Here is a 25,411-nt window from a genome sequence, read left to right on the forward strand (position 1 = left end):
TGCCATTTGTTCCTGCAACGCAGCAAACTGCTGATATTTTAACAAAGGGACTGTTTCGACCAAACTTTGAGCTTCTTGTTAGCAAGTTGGGCATGATTGACATCTATACTCCAACTTGAGAGAGGGGGGGGGGGGCTGTTGAAGAAAGTTAGGAAGTTAGTTAGGATTTTTTTTGTTTTCCTTCAATAAAATCTAGTAACAAACTTGGAGTAGATAGGACATTTCCTATTTTTTCTCTTTACTTAAGTTAGGATTCTAGGCTGTTAGGAGTCTCACTTCATTAGAATTCTAGGCTACTACGAGTCTCACTTAGTTAGGTTTCTAGGCTGCTAACTTCAAGTTTATTAATTTCCTGCTGTATTTTCGAGAAGAGAATAATGAAAAAAGGAAGAATTTGGATATTCTTCCAAATAGATTTTAGGTGGACATTTATCAACACATTGAAATGGAATCACCAAAGGTTGTTGCAAAGCTTGTTGATTTATTGGAAATTGTTGAAATAATGCCAAAGTTAGGACTTTAATTTAGGAATAAAAAAGGAGAGATCATTTAGGATATTTCCTTATGATTTAGTTTCCTAATTTTAGGAGAGAATTAAGTTAGATTGATTTTTTCTTATTCAGTCATTTTGTGTATATATATGTGTATGGTGTGTACCGATTAAAATTAATAAAGGAGTTCAGAAATTCTTCATGGTATCAGAGCCAGTTTTCTGAAACCCTAATCCCTTCTGGCCACCTCTTATTCAGGCCATCACTCATTCCGGCCAAATCTCTCTGGCCATATCTCAATCCGATCATCTCTCTCTCTCTCTCATTCCGGTCATCAGTCCCTGTTCTCAGAGCCAAGGGAGAAAACGCTTTCCGGTCAGTCGAATCGTCGTCAGAAAACACTCACCGCCGGCAACTTTTCCGGCGAACTTTCCGGCGACGGTTTTTTCTACACCGCAAGAAGCGCCTAGAGGAGATCTCCAATTTGTCCCAAAGCACCGGAACCAGAAACCCATCCACGCGCCGCCCACGCGTGTTTTTCCGGCCGGCAACTGCATCTCACGCGCCGGCGCGTGAGGGCGCGTGAGCCACTTTCCGGCGACGCGCTTCCTCCTCCAGGCTCGCCTGACGCCGACCAGCCACCCTTCCTACCTGTTTGTGCAATCCGAGCCCTGCACGTGCCTCTTTTGGGGTTCTTTTGCTTCCGCGGGCCCCTTTCCGGTCCATGACAAAATACGGAATGGCATCATCACAAGTATCCAGCGTCACGTCACCAGAATCAGGGGGCAAATCTGAAATTCCAAACCTTGGTGGCAATGATTCCTCTCCTATTCTCATCACAAGACACAAATTAAATGGCCATAACTATTTACAGTGGTCACAATCTGTGTTGCTGTTCATTTGCGGTAAAGGAAAGGATGAGTACCTCACTGGAGAAGCAGTCATGCCAGAAACTACAGAACCAGGTTTCAGGAAGTGGAAGATTGAAAACAGCATGATCATGTCATGGCTTATCAATTCCATGAATAATGACATAGGCGAAAATTTCTTGCTGTTTGGGACTGCAAAGGACATATGGGATGCAGCCAAAGAAACTTACTCAAGTTCTGAAAATACTTCAGAACTGTTTCAGGTTGAATCAGCTCTACATGACTTCCGCCAAGGAGAGCAGTCAGTTACTCAGTATTACAACACACTCACAAGGTATTGGCAGCAACTTGACTTATTTGAGACTCACTCATGGAAATGTTCGGATGATGTAGCAACATACAGGCAAATTGTGGAACAAAAGAGACTGTTCAAGTTCTTCCTAGGACTAAACAGGGAATTGGATGATGTTAGAGGCCGAATCATGGGCATTAAACCCCTGCCAAGTCTCAGGGAGGCTTTTTCAGAGGTTAGGCGTGAAGAAAGTAGAAAGAAAGTGATGATGGGATCAAAAGAGCAACCTGCCCCAACATTGGATGCCTCTGCCCTTGCTGCTCGGTCATTTAATAGTAGTAATGGAGATCGTCAGAAACGGGATAGGCCTTGGTGTGATTATTGTAAGAAACCAGGCCATTATAAGGAGACTTGCTGGAAGCTTCATGGCAAACCTGCTGATTGGAAACCAAAGCCACGGTTTGACAGAGATGGCAGAGCACACGTGGCTGCCAACTCTGAGAGCACATCTGTTCCCGAGCCGAGTCCATTCAACAAAGAGCAGATGGAGATGCTACAAAAATTATTAAGCCAAGTTGGCAGTGGCAGTACTACCGGTGTAGCCTTCACTGCTAATCGAGGAGGAATGAGGTCGTGGATAGTAGACACAGGTGCTTCTGATCACATGACAGGAGATGCTGCCATTCTTCAAAATTACAAGCCAAGTAATGGTCATTCATCCGTCCATATTGCTGATGGTTCAAAGTCAAAAATTGCCGGGACAGGTTCTATAAAACTTACTAAAGACTTATATCTTGACTCTGTCCTCCATGTTCCAAACTTGGATTGTAATCTTTTGTCCATTAGCAAATTGGCTCATGATCTCCAATGTGTTACTAAATTCTATCCAAACTTGTGTGTTTTTCAGGACTTGAAATCGGGGAAGATGATTGGCAGTGCTGAACTGTGTTCCGGGCTCTACCTCCTTTCATGTGGCCAATTCTCAAACCAAGTCTCTCAAGCAAGTTGCGTACAGTCTCAGAGTATGTCAGAGTCTTTCAATTCTGTGTCAAATTCTAAGGTCAATAAAGATAGTGAGATTATAATGTTACACTATCACCTTGGTCATCCTAGCTTTGTTTACCTTGCAAAATTGTTTCCCAGATTATTTATCAATAAAAATTCAGCATCTTATCACTGTGAAATTTGTCAGTTTGCAAAGCATACTCGAACAGTATATCCTCAAATCCCATACAAACCTTCGACTGTTTTCTCTCTAGTACATAGTGATGTGTGGGGTCCCTCCCGGATAAAAAATATTTCTGGCACTCGATGGTTTGTGACATTCGTTGATGATCATACTCGGGTAACATGGGTTTTCCTTATGAAAGAAAAGTCAGAGGTCGGGCACATTTTTCAAACCTTCAATCTTATCGTTCAAAATCAATTCAATTCCAAAATACAAGTCCTCAAGTCAGATAATGCAAAGGAATACTTTACTAGTAGTCTCAGTACTTATCTTCAAAATCATGGCATTATCCACATAAGTTCTTGCGTTGACACCCCACAACAAAATGGGGTGGCCGAACGCAAGAATAGACATCTCTTGGAGGTTGCCCGGTGCCTTATGTTGTCCTCTAATGTTCCAAACTATTTCTGGGGGGAAGCTATTCTCACAGCTACCTATTTGATTAACCGTATGCCATCCAGAGTGCTTACCTTTCAATTCCCACGTCAACTTTTCTTAAAACAATTTCCTCACACCCATGCCGCCTCTTCTGATTTACCACTCAAAGTATTTGGTTGTACGGCATTCGTTCATGTGTATCCTCAAAATCGTAGCAAATTTGCTCCTCGAGCAAATAAGTGCATTTTTCTAGGGTATTCTCCAACCCAAAAAGGGTACAAATGCTATTCTCCAACCAACAAAAGATTTTACACCACCATGGACGTCTCTTTCTTTGAACATGTCTTCTTCTATCCCAAATCTCATGTTCAGGGGGAGAGCATGAATGAACATCAAGTTTGGGAGTCTTTTCTTAAGGGTGTACCTTCTTTTCACTCAGAGTCACCAAATCCTTCCCAATTCGCGCCCACTGAGTTGTCCACACCCATGCCGCCATCAGTTCAGCCAGCCCAGCACACAAATGTTCCTTCTCCCGTGACCATCCAGTCTCCCATGCATATTCAACCTATAGCCCCACAACTTGCTAATGAGAACTTACAAGTTTACATCAGGAGGAGGAAAAGACAGGAATTAGAGCACGGATCACAGTCAACATGTGGCCAATATATTGACTCCAATTCAAGTCTTCCTGAAGAGAACATAGGTGAGGATAGGGCTGGAGAGGTGTTAATTCCCAGCATTGATGATTCTACTTTGCCAATTGCATTGAGGAAGGGTGTTAGGAGATGTACAGATCATCCAATTGGGAATTATGTTATGTATGAAGGGTTATCACCATCTTACAGAGCATTTGCTACTTCTCTTGATGATACTCAGGTTCCCAACACAATACAAGAGGCATTAAAAATTTCAGAATGGAAGAAGGCAGTACAAGATGAGATTGATGCACTTGAGAAGAATGGGACGTGGACTATCACAGATTTGCCGGTTGGGAAGAGGCCTGTGGGGTGCAAGTGGATTTTCACCATAAAATACAAAGCAGATGGATCAGTCGAAAGATTCAAGGCTCGTTTGGTAGCTAGAGGGTTTACACACCTATGGGATAGACTATCAGGAGACTTTTGCTCCTGTTGCAAAACTGAACATTATCAGGATCCTTCTCTCATTGGCTGTCAATCAAGATTGGTGCTTGCAACAACTGGACATAAAAAATGCGTTTCTAAATGGGGACCTAGAAGAGGAAGTCTACATGGAAATACCACCTGGTTTCGAAGAAAGTATGGCAAAGAATCAGGTTTGCAAACTCCAAAAATCATTGTACGGCCTTAAACAATCTCCTCGAGCCTGGTTTGATAGATTCACAAAAGCAGTCCTGAAGCTGGGCTACAAACAAGGTCAGGCTGATTATACTCTATTTGTCAAGAAGTCTCATGCCAGGAAATTGGTCATATTGATAGTCTATGTCGATGATATTATTCTATCTGGAAATGATATGGGGGAGTTACAGAATTTGAAGAAGTATTTGTCAGAAGAGTTTGAAGTTAAAGACCTTGGAAATTTGAAATATTTCCTTGGTATGGAAGTGGCTAGATCAAGGAAGGGAATCGTAGTCTCTCAAAGAAAATACATACTCGATCTTCTTAAGGAGACCGGTATGCTTGGATGCAAACCAATTGATACTCCTATGGATAGTCAGAAGAAACTTGGTATCGAGAAAGAAAGTACACCGGTAGACAGGGGGAGATATCAGCGGCTTGTCGGGCGCTTGATTTATCTCTCACACACTCGGCCAGATATTGGCTTTGCAGTGAGTGCTGTAAGTCAATTCATGCACAGCCCCACTGAGGAACACATGGAAGCAGTCTACAGGATTCTTAGATATTTAAAAATGACACCAGGGAAAGGCCTATTCTTCAGAAAGACAGAGAACCGTGACACTAAAGTATACTCAGATGCGGATTGGGCAGGAAACATCATTGACAGGCGGTCCACTTCCGGATATTGTTCTTTTGTCTGGGGAAATCTTGTTACCTGGAGGAGTAAGAAGCAATCAGTTGTAGCCAGAAGTAGTGCAGAAGCTGAGTACAGAGCTCTTGCACAGGGAATCTGTGAAGGGATTTGGATAAAAAGGGTTCTTAGTGAACTGGGACAAACGAGTTCATCTCCAATTCTGATGATGTGTGATAATCAGGCAGCTATAAGCATAGCAAAGAACCCCGTGCATCATGACAGGAGCAAGCATGTTGAGATTGACAGACACTTTATCACAGAGAAGGTGACTAGTGAGACGGTCAAATTAAACTATGTTCCTACCAAGCACCAAACCGCAAACATCCTCACCAAAGCTTTACCTAGGCCTAACTTCGAAGACTTAACTTGCAAGCTGGGATTATATGATATATATTCTCCAGCTTGAGGGGGAGTGTTGAAATAATGCCAAAGTTAGGACTTTAATTTAGGAATAAAAAAGGAGAGATCATTTAGGATATTTCCTTATGATTTAGTTTCCTAATTTTAGGAGAGAATTAAGCTAGATTGATTTTTTCTTATTCAGTCATTTTGTGTATATATATGTGTATGGTGTGTACCGATTAAAATTAATAAAGGAGTTCAGAAATTCTTCAGAAATACAAAGGATCTTTGAATTCCTTGCTGGCTTGAATCCAAAGCTAGATCAACTAAGGAGTCAAATCCTTGGAAAAGTTCCCCTTCCTTCATTAAGTGAAGTGTGTTCCCTTGTGCATAGTGAAGAATCCAGAATTGATGGTATGATGAAAACACCATATCATGATAATTCTACTCTCAATTTGGCTGTGGAGAACAATCCAAACACAAACAAGGCAGGAGAGAAAGATACAAGATGTTGTGATTATTGCAAAAGACCTAAACAAAAAAGAGAGACATGCTGGAAATTGAATGGAAGGCCACAACAAGGAAACAAGAATGGAAAATTTTCCAAGCCTAGCAAGAGTTTTCAAGTTAAGACAGTATTGGGCCTCACCTCTTGTCACACCCCGATTTCAGACTTATTAATACTTAAATATGTAACTAGAGCCCCCAAATCCTAGGAGACAAAAATAGGTGTTGAGTTTCAGGTAGATTTTGTGAAAAAATGAGGATGTGGAAACCTATTATAAAAAAGTATGTATCCTCTTATATTTTATGTTTTGTAGCGACCCATCAGTTCCTTAAGATTTCTTAATCCTGATTAACCCCCAAGAAACTAATACACATGCTTAAGCCATTAACTAATTACACTTAACCTTAATCAATGTTTAATTCATAATGAAACGAGATTAGCATTAAACTAGTTTTAGCCTCTAATTAAGCACGTTTAAGGTTAAGTATTCAGATAATCATTATTGCTTATTTAATTCATTACTACTAGGTATTACATACTCTCCCCCCAACAAAAGTTTTGTACTTGAAATTTAAAGTAGCAAACCTATGAAGAGTTTCGGGTACTTTCTTATATATGTTTCCAACTCCCACATTGCTTCTTCCACTCTATGATGATCCCACAACACTTTCATTAGAGGAATGGTCCACTTGTTCTTTCTTATCTAAAATCTCTATAGGTGCTTCCTCATACGTTACATTTTCTTGCAAGTTCAAACCATGCCAATCTAGTATGTGTGAGGTATCAAGTTCATACTTTCGCAACATGGAGACATGGAACACATAATGTATACCTGATAGTTGTGGCAGTAAGTCTAGCATGTATGCAACCTCTCCAACCTTTCAAAGGATTTCAAAGGGCCAAATATATCTTGGAGCAAGCTTTCCCCTTTTACCAAATCGAAATACGCCTTTTCTAGGTGTCACACGTGAAAACACATGATCACCAATCTGGAATTCTACGGGTCTCCTTTTGTGATCAACATAACTTTTTTGTCTACTTTGTGCTACTAACAACCTATTACGTATTAGTCGAATCTTGTCAATAGTCTCTTGCACCAATTTTGGCCCAATCAAGCTAGCTTCACCAGTTTCCATCCAACACATACGGGATCTACAAGGCCTCCCTTAGAGTGCTTCATATGGTGCCATTCCAATACTGCTTTGGAAACTGTTATTGTAAGCAAATTCAATCAAAGGCAAGTGTTCCACCCAATTTCCTTTAAAATCCATCACACGTGCTCGCAACATATCTTGCAAAATCTTAATAACTCTCTGATTGCCTATTAGTTTGAGGATGAAATGCATAACTCGATCTGATTTCGGTTCCCAAGGCTTTTTACAAGGATTGCCAAAATTGCGATGTAAACCTAGGATCTCCATCTGAAACAATAGAAAGTGGTACCCCGTGGAACCTCACAATTTCCTTCACATACAATTTACTCAATGCAAGGATTGAGTTAGTGATCCTCATTGCTAAGAAATGTGTTGATTTTGTTAGTCAATCTATTATCACCCATATACAATCCTTGCTTTGTTGAGTTCTCGGCAATCCTATCACAAAATCCATAGTCCCATGGTCCCACTTCCATTCTACTATAGGTAATGGTTGTAATAACCCTAATGGTTTCTGGTGCTTAACTTTCACCTGTTGACATGTTAAGCACTTAGAGACGAATTGAGTTACATCTCGCTTCATACCTTGCCACCAATATTAGCGCCTCAAATCATGGTACATTTTAGTTTCTTTAGGGTGCATTGTCAACTGAGAATGACGAGCTTCCTTCATTACTTCCTCCTTACCTATGCATCATTAGGAACACAAAGTTTGTTCAAGAAATAAATCCCATTATTAGAATGTATTGTTGGAATCCAATAATTATAACTGATTTCATGGAGTTCATTTGATTTATTCTTGATTTTGTGTATATTTTCCACATATTTAGATTAGTGGACCATCTAAATTAAAAAAGTTGCAATTTAGAGGATTTCTAGGAGAATTTTTAGGAGGATTTTTAGGAATAGGTCAGTTGTCTTGTTCTATTCCCATTTATTGTACAAGTTTGAAACTTATATGTATATTTGTACTAATTTTTCAACGAAAGAAGAAGATTTTATTTTCCAACATGGTATCAGAGCTGAAAAAAGGTTTCTGGTAGTTTTTTCTTCTTCTTGGCCTCCATTGCCAAGCCTTGTCTATCATATTCGCAACCTTCAATTGCCATCATTGCAATAAGCCAAGATACACTAGAAAAACATGTTGGAAATTGCATGGAAAGCCACAATCAAGGGCTAAGGACAGCCACAAGGGTAACACACAATTTAGAAACAACAAAGACACTAGGTTCAACATCAACCTCAAAGAGTCTCCCTTTCACAAAAGAACAACTAGATCTCTTGTATAAGATTATGGGAAAATCCAAGTTTCCTATTCCTCCACTTCTTGTGCTTTTGCATAATCAAGTACTAATAATACAGCCCTTAGTACTTCTACTATTCTTCATTCTAAAACTTGGATTATTGATTTAGGGGCAACTAATTACATGACTAAAGAGTCTAATGTTTTTCTACCTTACATTCCAAGTTCTAGTAACCAAAAAGTACAGGTTGCTGATGGATCTTTGACTCCTATTAGTGGTAAAGGCAATGTTTCAGTCACTCCCAATATCACTCTTTCATCTGTTTTGCATGTCCCAAATATGTCTTGTAACTTATTGTCCATCAGTCAATTAACAAAATCTCAAAATTGTTCTGTAACTTTCTTTCCTATTCATTGTGTGTTTCAAGACCTAACTACGGGGAAGGTGATTGGTAGTGCTAAAGAGAGAGAGGGTCTCTATTACTTGGTTACTAAGGAGCAAGGAAAGATTCAAGCTCATCAAATAAAATGAAATATAGAAAAATAAGGAGAACTCTGGTTAATGCATGAAAGATTAAGGCATCCAAGTTGTTTCTCTTTGAAAATTTTGTATTCTAAATCGTGTGTCAACCTGGATCCTTCTGAATTCCAATGCGAAATTTGTGAGTCATAAAAAAACCACCGTATTTCTTATCCTTTGGGTAGTAAAAGAAGTGAAATTCCTTTTTCTCTCATCCACACTAATGTTTGGGGTCTTTCACAAGTTCCTTGTTGTTCAAGAGCAAAATGGTTCATAAGTTCTATTGATGGTTGTACTCGAACCACATGGATCTATCTCCTAAAAGAAAATTTTCATACTATCCTCACCCTTAAACATTTCCATCAAATGATCCGAACCCAGTTTAAGGCAAAATTGCAAGTTATGAGGTCGAATAATGGAGGGGAGTATTTAAACCAAGCCCCTGAAAATTATTTCTTGAAGAATGGGATTGTTCATCAAACCTCTTGTGTCGGTACTCCTCTACAAAATAGGGCAGCCGAAAGGAAGAATAGACATTTGTTGGAGGTAGCTAGAGCCTTAATGTTTGCTAGAAATGTTCCTAAGTTTTTTTTTAAACCAACCCTATTACTAGAAATCTGATCTTCAAAGGGAGAAAATACTGCAAGAAGATCAGTCTTAGATGCTTTTGTTTCCCATTTGGAGTCATGCTACTAAACATGGTGATGTAGAGGAGGTAAACAACATACAACCAGTAACACAAAAAGAAGCTGACATCATAAAACCAACAGTAGCAGAAGATGCTATTGAACATGGTGATGTAGAGAAGGTAGACATCATACAACTAGCAACAAGAAAAGAATCCGACATCATAAAACCAATAGTAGTAGAAAATGTTGATTCAGACTTGATGGTTTACTCTAGGAGACCAAGGCTATCAATGCAAGAGCAAGACCCAATCTCTCTTGCACACGACTAGTCATCAACCCTAGAATTAGGTGGCAAGATAAAAAAGGGGAATTTATGTTACTCAAAGGAAGAATATCCTTGATTTGCTAAATGAAACCAAGATGCTAGGATGTAAACCTGTGGGTACACCTATTGAACAAAATCATCAATTAGGCGTCATCACTGAAGGAATACCAGTTGACAAAGGGAGATATCAAAGACTTGTTTGGAGATTGATTTATTTATCACACACAAGACCAGATATAGCATATGTTGTTAGCATTGTAATTCAATTTATGCACTCTCCCTCAAAATGTCATATGGATGCAATCTTGAGAATCTTGAGGTACCTAAAGTCAACTCTAGGAAAAGGTTTATTGTTCTCAAAGAACAATCACCTTAGAGTTGAGGCTTATACAAATGCAGATTGGGTAGGTTCTATTATTGATAAAAGATCTACTTCAGGATACTATACTTTTGTGGGCAGCAACTTGGTTGCTTGGCGAAGCAAAAAGCAACATGTAGTTGCTCGGTCTAGTGCTGAAGTGGAGTTAAGAGCCAAGACCCTTGGCATTTGTGAACTCATGTGACTAAAGGGTTGATTGAGGGAACTACAAATTAATCTTAAGAATCCCATGAGACTATATTGTGATAAAAAGACTACAATCAACATTGCTCACAACCCAGTACAACATGACATGACTAAACATGTTGAGATTAATAGACATTTCATTAAAGAAAAGATTGATAGTGGATTGATTTGCACTCTGTTTGTTGCATCCAAACTACAACTAGTTGTTGTCTTGACAAAGGGAGTTCAGAATCCTACATTCAACTATGTGGTTAGCAAGTTGGGGATGGAAGATATCTTTAAACCAACTTGAGGGGAAGTGTTGGAATCCAATAATCATTCCTAATTTCATGGAGTCTATTTGGTTTATTCTTGATTTTGTGTATATTTTCTGCATATTTAGATTAGTTCACTATGTAAATTAAGGAAGTTGTAATTTAGAGGATTTCCAGGAGGATCTTTAGGAATATGTCAGTTGTCTTATTCTGTTTCCATTTGTTGTACAAGTTTGAAAGTTGTATATATATTTGTACTAATTTTTCAAAGAAGAAAGAAGATTTTATTTTCCAAAAGCTTTTATTTTCCAACATGTATGCTCCAACCTTCCAATACTTCACTTGCTATAATTTGAGAGTGCATGCCCTCTACCTTTGCATCTTTCCTTTGAGCTTCAGAAACTTTGTGCAACATTGTTAGCTGAGCTACTAAAGTATAAAAACATGCATTAGAATCTTTTACATCAAAACAAGGGTTAAACTCACTAGTGTAATCATACATTTTCCACTCAGAAACCATCAACCCAGATAACACACAATGAGTTTTTCTACTCTGGGCATCAATAACTACATTGGCTTTTCCTAGATGATATTGCAATGTAAAGTTAAAATCTTCAAGGGTTTCCATCCATCTCCTTTGCCTTGTACATCTTTTGAGAGAAAATGTGCTTCAAACTTTTGTGATCAGAAAACACCTCAAAATTTTCACCATATAAATAATGTCTCCATAACTTCAAAGCAAAGACTATGGTTGCTAGTTCAAGATCATGTGTGGGATAGTTTTGCTCGTGGTTCTTCAACTGCATAGAAGCATAAGCAACCACTCTCCCCCTTTGCATCAAAACACATCCCAAACCATTTCTTGAAGCATCACAATAAAGTATGTATCTTTCCCTAGTAATAAGAGTAATTAGCATAGCCGCTATTGATAGCCTTCCTTTTAGCTCTTGAAAAGATTCTTCACACTTATCATTCCAATCAAAGTTCACTCCTTTGCGCATCAATTTAGCATTAGGCATGCAATTCGAGAGAAGTTTTCATCAAACCTTTTGTAGTACCCAACTAATCCAAGAAAATCGCATACTTCAAAAACATTCTTAGGTCTTTCCCACTTTGTCACAACTTTTACCTTTTTTGGATCCACTGAGATACCCTCTTTAGGAACCATATGTCTCAAAAATTGAATTTCCTACAACCAGAAATCACATTTCTCCAACTTGGCATATAACTGTGTTCTCTAAGTGTTTGAAGTGCCAAACGCAAATGATGTCCATGCTCTTCTTAACACTTAGAATATACCAAAATATCATCCACAAACACCACCACAAAATGATCCAAGTAAAGCCAATAAATACAATTCATCATATCCATGAATGCAGCTGGAGCATTGGTTAATCCAAATGGCATGACAACAAACTCATAACGCCCATACCTTGTACGAAATGCGGTCTTCGAAAAATCTAATTCTCGTATCCTCAACTAATGGTAGCCAAATCTTAAATCAATCTTGGAAAAATAGCAAGCCCCACATAACCGATCAAATAAATCATCAATCCGAGGTAATGGATAGTTGTTTTCACTGTTACTCTATTCAATTTTTTGTAATCCACACATAGCCGCAACACCCAAGATTTCAAACTTACTAATCAATACTTAAATATGAAATTAGAGCCCCCAAAACCTGGGAGACAAAATATGTGCTGAGTTTCAGGTAGATTTTGTGAAAAAATGAGGATGTGAAAACCTGGTATAAAGAAGTATGTATTCTCTGATATTTTATGTTTTGTAGCTGCCCATCGGTTCCTTATGATTTCTTAATTTTGATTAACCCCTAAGAAGCTAATACACATGCTTAAGCCATTAACTAAATGCACTTAACTTTAATAAAAGTCTAATTCATAATTAAACAAGATTAGTGTTAAACTAGTTTTAACCTCTAATTAAGCACGTTTAAGGTTAAGCACTAAGATTATCATTATTGTTTATTTAATTCATTACTACTAGGTATTACAACTTTACTACTAATGGATCTGTATAACTGATGAGAATCTGCCTTTTACGAAGGAACAACTTGATCTTTTGTATAAGATCATGGGAGAGTTAAAGGTTACTCCCACTTCCACTTCTTATGCTTTTGCACAATCAGGTACACTCCATAAAGCTCTTACAACCACTGTCGTATCTAATTCTAACTCCTAGATCATTGATTCAGGAGCTAGTGATCACATGACCAAAGAATCCAATTTTTTCTTGTCATATATACCGTGTTATGGCCAACAAAAGGTGCAGGTTGTTGATGGAACTTTTACTCCAATTAGTGGTAAAGAAAATGTGTCTCTTTCGCCAAAGATTACCCTCACTTTTGTACTGCATGTTCCAAAAATGTCGTGTAACCTTTTGTCAATTAGCAAACTTACAAACACTTGCAACTGTTCAATAACTTTTTTCCCAAATCATTGTGTTTTCCAAGACCTTACTTAAGGGAAGATGTTTGACAGTGCTAAGGAGAGAAATGGTCTATACTACCTAGACACCAAGGAAGGAGGAAAAGTTCAAGCTTATCAAATAAAAGGGACTACTGAAGGATTTTTTGAAAGCAATTGGCTAATGCATGAGAGACTAGGGCATCCAAGTTTTGCTTACCTGCAACATTATATCCTAAACTTTGTATCAACCTAGATAACTTTAAGCTCAACTATGAAATGGAAAAAAACCATCGAGTTCCCTATCCTTTAAGTAATAAAAGAAGCGAAGTTCCTTTCTCTATTATACATATATGTGTGTGAGGACCTTCACAGGTAACTTGTCTTTCCAGAGCTAGGTGGTTTCTTACCTTCATTGACAATTGCAACAGGACTACTTTGGCGTATCTATTAAAGGGGAAATCTGAAACTATTCCCATCTTATAAAACTTCTACAAAATGATACAAACACAATTTGGTGTCCAAGCACGAGTGATTAGATTTGATGATGGAACTGAGTACTTCAATGAAAATCTAAGTACGTTCTTTACTCAAAATGGCATTATCCACCAATCTACATGTGTGGACACCCCTCAATAAAATAGGGTGGCTAAATGAAAGAATAGACATCTCCTTGAAGTAGCTAGGGCACTTATGTTTGCAAGGAATGTTTCAATGAATTTTTGGGGAGATATCATCCTTACAACAACCTATTTAATAAACTGTATGTCTTCAAAAGCCCTTGACTTCAAAACTCCCATTGAAACCTTGAAATTTTTTTTTTTCCCATATAACATGGCTTGAGACTCTCCGAAAGTTTTTGGATGCACTATTTTTGTTCATATCCCAAGTAAAGATAGATTTACACTTGACCCTAGAGCTACGAAATGTATCTTCTTGGGCTATTATCCCACTCAAAAGGATTATAAATGTTACCATCCACTTTCTCAACAGAAATTTGTTACAATGGATATTAACTTCTTTGAGGACCAATCTTATTATCAAAAGACTAATCTTCAGGAGAAGAAATTGGAAGTGGAAGACCAATCACAAGATTGGTCCCTACCTTTGCCAATGCCTACTTGGGAGGGTGAGAGACATGGAATTATGGGGGAGCCTAAAAAATCAGAGCTACAAAATCAAGGGAAGCCTCAGGATTCGGAGTTGTTTGTTTGCTCAAGAAGACCTTAGGAAACTAGGTCGGAACAAGGTCAAAATCCTCCAAAGCACAATCAATCATTGACCTTAGAAGAAGGTATGTCTCCTAATCCTCTTGATTCCACAATTTTAAATCCTCCCAATATTGTCCAAGTGGTTGATATTAATCTGGACATTCCTATACCCATCAGAAAAGGCATTAGGAATTGTACCAAACATCCTTTTCGAATTTCTGTCTTATCACAAGATGAACAATAGCTATAAGGCTTGTGCTACAAACTGAAGTTCAAATCCAATCCTAAAAAATATACAAGAAGCACTTGTTGACCCTAAATGGAAAGAGACAATAGAGGAAGAAATGAAGGCCTTGTACAAGAATGACACACGTGATATAGTTTATCTACCTAAAGGAAAACATCGGATGGGATGTAACTGGGTGTTCACCATCAACTACAAAGCTGATGGCTCTATAAAGAGATATAAAACAAGATTGGTTGTCAAGGGGTACACTCAAACCTATGGGATCGACTACCAAGAGACCTTTGCACCTATTGCAAAGATGAACTCCATCAGAATCCTACTATCTCTTGCTACAAATCACAATTAGTCACTTCAACAATTTGATGTGAAAAAAGATTTTCTTTATGGGAACTTGGAAGAAGAAGTCTTCATCGATGTACCTTCTGGATTCGAAGGGCAATTTAAGAATGGGAATATGTGTAAGTTGAACAAATCTTTATACGGCTTGAAACAATCCCCAAGGACTTGGTTTGAAAGATTTGCTTAGTCCTTTTTGGGGTTTAGATATCAACAAAGTCAAGAAAACCACACATTGTTCATCAAATGTTCACCAAGGAAAAAGGTAACTATGCTTATTATCTATGTGGATGACATTATAGTCACTGGGGATGATCATGAGGAGATATAGAACTTGAAAAGCAAATTAACCAAGGAATTCAAAATTAAAGACTTGGGAAGTCTTCGATATTTCCTTGGCATTGAAGTTGCATGATCAAAAGAGGGACTATATGTGTCTCAAAGAAAGTACATTCTTGATCTTCTAGAACACATCGGAATGTTAAGTTGTAAGCCTTTAGATACACCTATAGATCATAATAATAAGCTAAGGATAAACTTAGATGGAGTATTGGTTGATGAAAGAAGATATCAGAGGCTTGTTGGCAAGTTGATAGAGACTTGTCTCATACAAGGCCAAAAATTGCATATACTATCGGTGTCGTGAGTTAATTCATGTATGCTCCCTTAGAAGTCACTTAGAATCTGTCATGAGGATACTGAGATATTTGAAGGCCACTCCGGGCATTGGTTTGTCATTCTCTAAAAACGATCACATGCAAGTAGAAGCTTACACTGATGCTAATTATGTTGGATCAATAGCTGACAAGAGATCTACTTCAGGGTATTGCACCTTTGTAGGGCAATTTGGTGACTTGGAGGAGTAAAAAACAACCAATAGTTGCTAGATCAAGTGTTAAGGCTGAATACCAAGCTATGGCCCTAGGTATTTGTGAACTCATGTAGATCAAAACTCTACTAAAAAACATTACAAGTAGACAACGAAGAACCTATGAGGCTATATTGCAACAATAAGGCAACCATAAACATCGCACATAACCCAGTTCAACACAACCGCACTAAACATGTTGAAGTGGATGGACACTTCATCAAAGAAAAGATTGATAACAATCTCATTTGCACTCCTTTTGTTTAATCTAAATTGTAGTTGGTTGATATACTCACTAAAGGAATGTCTAATCCAAGTTTCAACTCAATGACATGAAAGCTAGGAATGAAGAATATCTTTGAACCAACTTGAGGAGTAGTGTGGGAAATCAACAAAATCCCCTGATCTTAGGGCTTGATTAGCTCTAAAGAACCTATATATGGTATATATTAGCTATTAATATAACTAGTAGAATTAATCAATCAATGTACAAATTAGGATACTGTAACAACCAACTATTGACTAGGGTAGCTATAAATTAGTGATTAGAACATCTGTAAATTGGGTGTTTGCCTCTTAGACACTATTATATATTAGTATTATTGTTTAATAAAAAATTAGAGTTCTTTTTCAACCAATACAATCCCTCATCGACTTCAAATAATACCCAAAATGGGTATTTAAACATCAAGTGCCGATGGCTTTTAACAAGCACACAACATGCTAGGTTGGGTAATGCTAGTAGACGAGAAGGATGAGCTCTCTGATGAATCGAGCCTTGAGCCCATTTCAAAATTTCGGCATTCAAAAATCTAAAATGGCTAACTTGGAGCCAATTAACTGGCACGTCACCCCAAATATCAGGAAAAAGTTGCTATATCAGTGATAAATTGGCGATAAATTGCCAATCTCATGCAAATATCGGCCTATCGAAATTTCTCCCCGCACTTATCATGTTAGAGGCTGCCAATAGACAATATTACAAAATTTATCATCATAATATCCCGACACTTTCAACCTGGTTTGAAACATGATTTTTTTTTTTTCTAAAATTAATATTTAGCAACACAATTGTTTATGCATTTCCTTTTATCTAGTCTTATACATTTAGGTAAATTATTATCAAATATTTTTATATTTCAATAATATAGGATTTGCAGTCTATTATGTACATGCCATATGACTTCTATGGGGAACTAATCATAATTGAAGTGATTGACAAGGTTCATCACAGTCAAAGTCGATCATCAGAGATCTAAGAATACCCTTTTCTTTTATTAATTTACTTATATTTTCATCACAAATATGACTGTCATATCATTTAGATAATGACAATCTAAATAGTAACCAACATTTATGTCAACCAAATGAGGAAGCATTAAAAATTCAATCTTAATGATTATGCAACTTCTGATCAATTTTACATAAAAGCAATATTTATAAACAATGTCATAACTGAAGCATAAATAGACATCAAATTATAACTTAAGATTATGTTATTTTCACCTTCTTTTACTAAAAGAATTAATCACAGAGGAAACATAATGTTCACTCAAACACCATATCATATTTTAAATTTTATGGCATGCACTTCCAGTAACATCTTGCTTTACATGCATAGAAAAATATTTATTTACTGGAGGTCAGCATATATAAAAATAAAAATAAAATAAAAAAAGGCAAACATTCTTGTTACAAGCATTCAATGTTGTAAAAGGTGGATGAACTGTGCATAACAATGCCAAACTAAAAACTTAAAAAATGTTTCATACTAGAAACTTAAAAGGAAAAATGAAAGAAGATATACCTTGTGATATATAACAGTCATAATACTAGATCTCAGCTTTAACTTTAGCTTGGAAAGATGAAATGTGTACTGTGTATCAAGAAATGATCTGCACCAGTGGGCCAAACATTTACCAATTTAGTCTATGGCATAAAGAACATTACAATAAAGTGTATATACATACACACACACACACACACACATATAGCATAGAGAAAATTGCAAAAACATTATAATGTTGTGCACTGCACACAAAGTGTCATTGTACAAGCAGGAAAAAGTAGACATATAATAAGTACTACAGTTGAAAAAAAAAAACATATGCTTTTATTCTTGTTAGGTTTTATTGCTCCAAAACCAATCATTTGACACCATTATTTAACAACTAAGATTTTTTGTAGGGCTTCATACTTTGTGCGTCATATGTCATGTTCATGGAATGGGTAAGGATCCATAAGTTACAGTGAGGAGACTGGGGTGCATGGAATGACTAGTACCTTGTAGTTTAAATACTTCTTTACAGTCAGAAATAAAGTTTGGAGTTTTATCCAAAAGATTGTACTATGTCAATTTCTAGCTAATAGAATAATATAGCTCAATCATCAAATTGGTGACATCATGTTGGTATATTAGCGCATTCAGTATGTGTTGAACAGGATCCCCATGAGAGATATCTATGCAATTAATATAAATTGAATAAGCTCTCAATCCTGGGAGGATAGTGAACTCAAGTTACCTATCAGGTTTGCTTTGATTTGCCAAAGAGTGAGATGATACATGATCAATATCTCATGATCTTGGTTAATCTACATAGGATGATCAAAAGATTTTGTCCTCAAAGATCTATTTCTGAAACTTGGTCTATCAAAAGATTTTGTATGGTAATCAAGCCTTTCAATTAGGTACTCAAGAAACATAAATATGAGTGTGGAATAGATTTAAAATGAACATTTCAAAAAATTCTCAAGAAATTTCAGAGCCCAATCTCTCATAGTGAACAGTCAAATAGGAATAGGGAGGAAGATCTTGAGGCTAACGAGATAACAACTAGTTCCCAATCAAGCTTCAACCAAAGCTCTAATTGGAAGTATTTCCTTTCTCTTATTTTGAATCATGTAAATGAAGAGGTAAACATCTAAAATAATTTTGTATTCTAGTTTATCATCATCATTTTTATCTGTCCATTATTATTATTTTCTTTTTTGTGATAGGCAAAATGAGAGAACATATTATAAGCATCTGACCAAAGTACATACAATGTATACAAAAACCGCCAAAAGGCAAAAAAAAAAAGGAGAAAGAAAACAAAAAACAACCTTTCTCTCCTTAACCAATCTACAAGGCCTATCATAGTCATGGGATAATCATCCATATGCACTCTAGCTCAATCCACAAAAATGCACAAAAAGGAAGATTTGACTGTTTGATTCAACAGTTCTCCATCTTTGAAAGATCTCCTATTTCTTTCCTTCCATAACATCTATGACATACACAAAGAAACAGTTCTCCAAGCTTTCTTCCACTTCTTTGTGTCCCCATCCTCTATATCTATATCCTCGAACAATCATTCCTCATTCACTTTAGCTTTGGACAATAAGTATCTTCTTCTCTACACGTTAGCTATTTTATGAAATAATTTAGGGCTTATCCCCCTTTCTTGACCAAATTTCTGTTGAATTCTACCTCCACATAGTTTCTTCTTTTAAGGCCTTGTTACTGAACTCGACTACTGCTAACCTTTTGGCCTAAAATTCTATAACAAAAAAGGCTACTTCTCTCTCCTTGAAGTCTCAAAAAGCAATCTAGTTTAGGGCATCAAATTTCTTAGTAGTAGCATTCCCAAAGACGTCTTTACTCCATATTTTTAAATTCTGTTTGAGAGCCTTCAGCTTTTGCTGCCAATATCAGGCAAAATGAGTCACTCACATTATAACTCATCCACCCGCTCCTCACCTTATCTTTGAAGCTACATATTTTCAAATCTAAAAAGAGATTTTCCCCTCCTCATCCCACCACCATCTAAAATATTGGGAGAGTAATCAAAAATCAGTTTAGGTAAAACACTCTGAATTAAATCATAAAAATGATCCTCTTAATCATCCAACACTAGGAAGTGGTCAAGCCTCAAAGAAGACTGAAAATTCTGACCGCTGCACCAGGTGAATGGCCCGCCATCTACTGTAAGATCTCTCAAGTTTAGGTCCTCTATGATATGTGAAAAGGGCCTCATGTTGGAAGATATTCTAGGACAGTTTCTCGTTTTCGAAAGGAATCTAACCATATTAAAATCCACTCCTAAGCATGTTATCTCAAAGACCTCTTACTGCTGCCAACTCTACCTAGAAACCCTCTTTCTCCACCTTTTGTGCTGACTCATAAACCCCTAAGAATATCCAAACAAAACCATCTTCACAGTTTTTAAAACAAGAAGAAATGTAGAACACTCCAACTTCTGTACCTATCAATTCCAATGTAATGAACTCAGTTTTCTTTATGAATAATATTTTTGATGTGTTCCTTTTTAATCGCCTTCTTATCTATCCTTAGCATGCAACTAAGCATGAGATGTCAAAGTAGGTAACCAAGTATGAGATATTCAAGTATGCAACCAACTATCAGATATGAAAAGCATGCAACCATGCATGAGTTGTCCAAGACATGCAACCAAGCATGAGATGTCAACGTAGATAACCAAGTATGAGATATTGAAGCATGCAACCTAGTATCAGATATGGAAAGCATGCAACCAAGCATAAGGTGTCCAAGACATGCAACCAAGAATAAGGTGTCTAAGGCATGCAACTAAGCATGAGGTGTCCAAAGCATGTAACCAAGCATGAGGTGTCAAAGAAGTATGAAGTGTCCAAGGCATGCAACCAAGCATGAGGTGTCCAAGGGATACAACAAAGCATGAGGTGTCCAATGTATGCAACTGAGCATGAGGTGTCTAAGGCAGGAAACCAAGCATGAGGTGTCCAAGGCAGGCAACCAAGTACGAGATGTCTAAGGCAAGCAACCAAGCATGAGGTGCTGAAATGACATGTCAAAATACTACAAACAAAGGGACACTAAGTCGTCGTGAACAATTGGTACCTAATTATGTTAATTCATGAATTTACTTTACCGGCCAAGTAGCTACAAGGATTAAGGAGGTCATAACATGTCATCGCCATAGAATAAGGAAGACACTAATCTACTTCCTTTGGATGACACCTAGCTACAGCCATGCATCGAGTCACCTATGAGCTCTCGCTTGATTTAGATTCCTATAAATAAGAGCATTTACCTACCAAAAAAGGGAAGAAGAAAATTGTTAAGAAGCTCGTATAAGCTTATTATCATGAAGTAGGATCTTACATCAACGTAACGAAAGAGTTGCTACAATTCTAGTTTGGAATTCTTATTGTGAGTAATCTTATAACGCATGATTTTACTTGGCTTTAGAATTATGTATCTCATGCTTAAAATGTTATACGTATTCATTATTATTTTAAATATCATGAGATATGTTTTGAAAATGTGTTAGTCAAATGCTATGTTTATAATAGATATGTGTTCCTTGTATCCTTGATATATGTATATATAAATAGTTAAGATGATTCGGTGATCATGAAGGGACAGGCACAATTTAGGGAAGCTTTTTCTAAGGAAGCTAGGTTTTAAGTGGGACCATTGTCACCCCTCTAGTCTTTCCTAGGAGCTTACCTAGTACGTACTATTTGTTGGAAGAAAATTCGAATAAAATCGAATCATTCTAATTATGGGAAAATTTTGTATTAAACCAATAGCTGAATAATCAGCTATTATTTGAATGTTATTTGACTTTTTTTATTTTGAATAAATGTTGTTGATTAATAGCAACAAAATCTTAGGAAATATGATTCTATTAGTCCTAGAATTAAGGCTTATGTCACATTCTGCTTTGTATAAATTAGGGTTTGTACTTTTGTTTCATTTTTAATAAGAATTCTGTGAATGCTGATTTTTTCTCCTAATCGGTGACACTATTCATTGAAAATCACTAGTACTATCATTATAATACTTTAGATTATTGTTATGGATGTGATTGTTATATACCTTGGACCTATATCGTGTCGTAGAGATGGAGAGCAATACTGTTACCAATTGACCTTGTGATCTTTTATGCCGAGAGATGAAGGAGCAATGGAACAACTTGTTCTAGAAGTGTGCCAAGAGATGTAGGGGCATTGTGTCCATATGACACCATGTTATATGATATATATAACGTCTATAGATGTATATGTGATATATGCCGATGGAAGAAGGGGCATTATAACATGTGTTTGTTTGATTGGGATGTGCTAAGAGTCTGAGTGGCATCGTAGTCGTGGATTATGCATGTGTTTGTTTAATTATACATTGGGTTGTCCAATGTTGTGTGCCTACTTGGTTGCTATACTAAATATCATCTACATTGAGTTGTTATCTGCATGATGAAACTCCATTTTCTATTTTGGACTGACCATTCTAAAACCTACATTATATTATCATTCATTGAGTTATATTATCAAACAACAAGGCATATAGTCGTTGTTGCCCTCTTCTTTTTGTTCTTTTGGATAAAGCAATGGCATATAGCCATCTTCGTACAATTGTACAAGGTTTGTAAAAGGGCCCTAAGGCCACTTTTGTGTACAAAAAGCTTTACATCTCAAAAGCTTAATGAATATATAGTTTCTTAATTATGTTTCCTTGTGCTACTTTGACACATTATATTTGGTTACAAGTTAATTTCCTTTCATAATATAGCATTCCATCTCAGTCTTTAGACTAGAATGGAGACACTATCTTACGTGGATGACACCTACAAGGGCAGATTGTCACATCCAGTGCCTCATTGTCCCAAAAGACCAAAATGTCTCCTGTCAATTCTCTTTCTTTCACTACCACCCATTCTAAGAATCTTCTCACTTTCCTCAATATCTACACAGACACCACTTGCAACTTGGTTTCATGTAAACAAGCTAGATCGACCCCCTGAGACTTTATCAATGACTTCATTATCTTCCATTTCTCGTCATCATTTTCACCTCTAGCATTCCAAGAACAAAATTTTAGCTTCATTAAGTAGCATGAGCTAGCTCCTAATTACTTCTCACACTACCCCTTTCATTTTCATATGAGCTTGTATAATTAACCAAGCATTCCAACTTCCGAAGCTTTCTCTCAAAACAGGATGTTCAAGTTAACTTCCTCTTCACCCATAGAGACAAAACACCATGCCCTCTCCAAGCCCCCATCTTTTTCCAAAGGGAAATAACTTCATTTTCAAAACCCAAAATAAAACTACTTCGAGCAAATAGTTAGCTCTTTCTCCAATCCCGAATTTAATTGAAAACAAAAATTAGAAATACATTGGATGAAAACTTTGCTATTGTTAAACTTCAAGAAAAATTTATAATATGTTCCGAAAGTGAACCACTTTAAAACAATGAGTGCACCAAGGGTAAAGCACCAAAAATGCCTCTCCAGGTTTATTTTATTTTATTTTTATTAGAAACTCAAAAGATCTTTTCAATTATTTAAAAATATCCAAAAGAATGAGATATCCTTCCATAAAATACAAATTTAGATCAAATCAAGGAAATACATACCATTACATGGATCCATATCATAGAACAAAAGAGAGAAATTACAAAAAGTACAACAACAATCAAAAGATTCAAAACAAACATTAGATAGACTCAAGGAGGCACATAACCTTTCTCAAAGGATAGCAATCCTTTCGCTCCTCTCTTAGCTAGCTCATCCTCCACTTGATTAGCTAAGAGAGGAACCCATCAAATGGAGAATCCAATTCTGTAAGATATTGAAAATTTAGCACAACCACCTATCAAGTCTCCACAAACCTCTCTTTTTTAGCCACCCATTGCATAACAACAACAAAATCCCCCTCCACCGCAAATTGGACAAGCCTAATGCTTTTGCTTGTACAAAACTCACCGAAAGCACTACAACCTCTACTTCAATAGCAAAACCATTATCTATAGGTTTAAAGTATGCTTTGATTACTAAACCTTGATGACCTTTAATCACAGCACCAATCCCAAGTTACCCTTAAGTGCCTAAGTCACATCCATCAAAGTTCAATTTAACTACTCCTTCAATTGGTGCTACCCATGCTTGTGAGGCCTTTCTAACCAACCTTCTTAACTTGCATATAAGCCTCCAATCTAACAATATAAAGCTCTAAGGGGCCTTTGAAGGCCTTGCTAGTATAGGCAAAAAGAGAGGAAGAAGAGTAAAATAAGTCCTAAATTGCATCCACTGTCCTCCTAGTATCTTTAAATATTCTCACATTCCTTTCTAACCAAATTGACTAAATCATACAAAGGCTTGCAATTCCCCACAGAACCTCTCCTTTTGCATGATTTTCAAAGCCTTAGAAGGAAATAGTCATCATCTCCACCATCAAACATGGCGGTACCCAATCTATCCCCAAAAGGCTAAATAGTCTATGCAATAAGTTCAACTATTGAACAATGAAGACAAATATGATCAATTAATTCTCTAATCTCCTTGCACATACTGCACCACTCTAGATTAAGAGCCTTGAAAGGCCTTCGTTCTGAAGCATATCATTGGTAGTAACCCTCTTACTAGCCACCAAAGTTTTTAAAGGCGAAGGCGTAAGGTGAGGCGTTTTTGTGCCCATGAGGCGAGGCGTAAGCCTTTTGGGACCCTCATTTTATAATTAATAAATATTTTACAATATATAAAAAATAAAAATAAAATAGCATAAATTAAAAACATGAAAACAATCCATTAGAATTATAAAAAAACCTGACTAGTTCCATACTTTCACAATAGAAAATAAAGCCAACCATACTAATAGTTCCAAACAACCATAACCAAGTCAGAAAATATCAAATAGAGTTCAACACATATTACTAGAACGTTTCAACTTAAATCATCCTCTCCAATGTCATCATCATCCTCGTCCAATGTATCAATAGTTGGAAAGTTCCCACTATCAAACCCTCCCAACTCATCTAACTCCTCATCTCCATGAATTGGTGTCAAATTCAACTCCTTCCCCTTGCCTTTGCCTCCACTTTTACCTAACATAAAGTATAAATTAGGTCTAAATATAATAAGTTCATTAATAAATTTAACAAAATTTATAACTTAAAATTTTAAGTACTTACTTGCAAATTCATCATGTTTTCTTTTGTTGGAATGTGAAGAAACCATGTTGTCTAATAACGCTTGAGTCTCTTGGTTTTGGGATGACACAATTCTAATGGCATCAACATTAAATAGTTCATTATCTTCAAGCCAACAAAGATCAAGCGGAAGGAGGGGATCTTCTTTCTCCGCAATCCACTCATCATCCGAATCAATCTCATCTACCAAAATCGGATCAACATTTTGTTTCCTTTGTAGACTTCGCTCTCTCAATCTAGTGTTGTACCTCACATACACTAGAGCATTTAACCTCTTATGTTCGAGTCTATTCCTCTTTTTGGTATGAATCTACAAATAATAATAGAAACAAATTTATATATTAAAATTAAATTAAAGTTCTTTAACATTAGAATAAAAATGCATATACTAAATTTTTTTAAAAAGTAGAAATATTACTGATTCAAAAGTGCTCCAATTTCTCTCACATCCTGAAGCACTACAAGTGAGGCTAAGGACTCGAACAACAAACTTCTGCAACTCCGGTGTGGAACCCCCAAAACGCATCCACCAACTCGTAGGACTT

The 25,411-nt window shown here is 36.8% G+C and overlaps 1 protein-coding gene across 5 annotated transcripts in view; it reads right to left on the reverse strand.

The window, feature by feature from the left end:
* Positions 1-25,411, reverse strand: part of LOC100251858 (ABC transporter C family member 13) — a 191,096-nt gene that overhangs the window by 98,932 nt on the left and 66,753 nt on the right. For all 5 annotated transcript variants that reach the window (XR_009466598.1, XM_059739701.1, XM_059739704.1 and 2 more), the window contains one exon: positions 17,701-17,788. Coding sequence is in view for 4 of the 5 variants with exons in the window: in XM_059739701.1 (XP_059595684.1) it covers positions 17,701-17,788 (88 nt within the window). In the remaining variant the exon portion in view is untranslated. The remainder of the gene's footprint in view (positions 1-17,700; positions 17,789-25,411) is intronic.

Source organism: Vitis vinifera, chromosome 9, assembly GCF_030704535.1.
Source record: "Vitis vinifera cultivar Pinot Noir 40024 chromosome 9, ASM3070453v1".
Taxonomy (NCBI): domain Eukaryota; kingdom Viridiplantae; phylum Streptophyta; class Magnoliopsida; order Vitales; family Vitaceae; genus Vitis; species Vitis vinifera.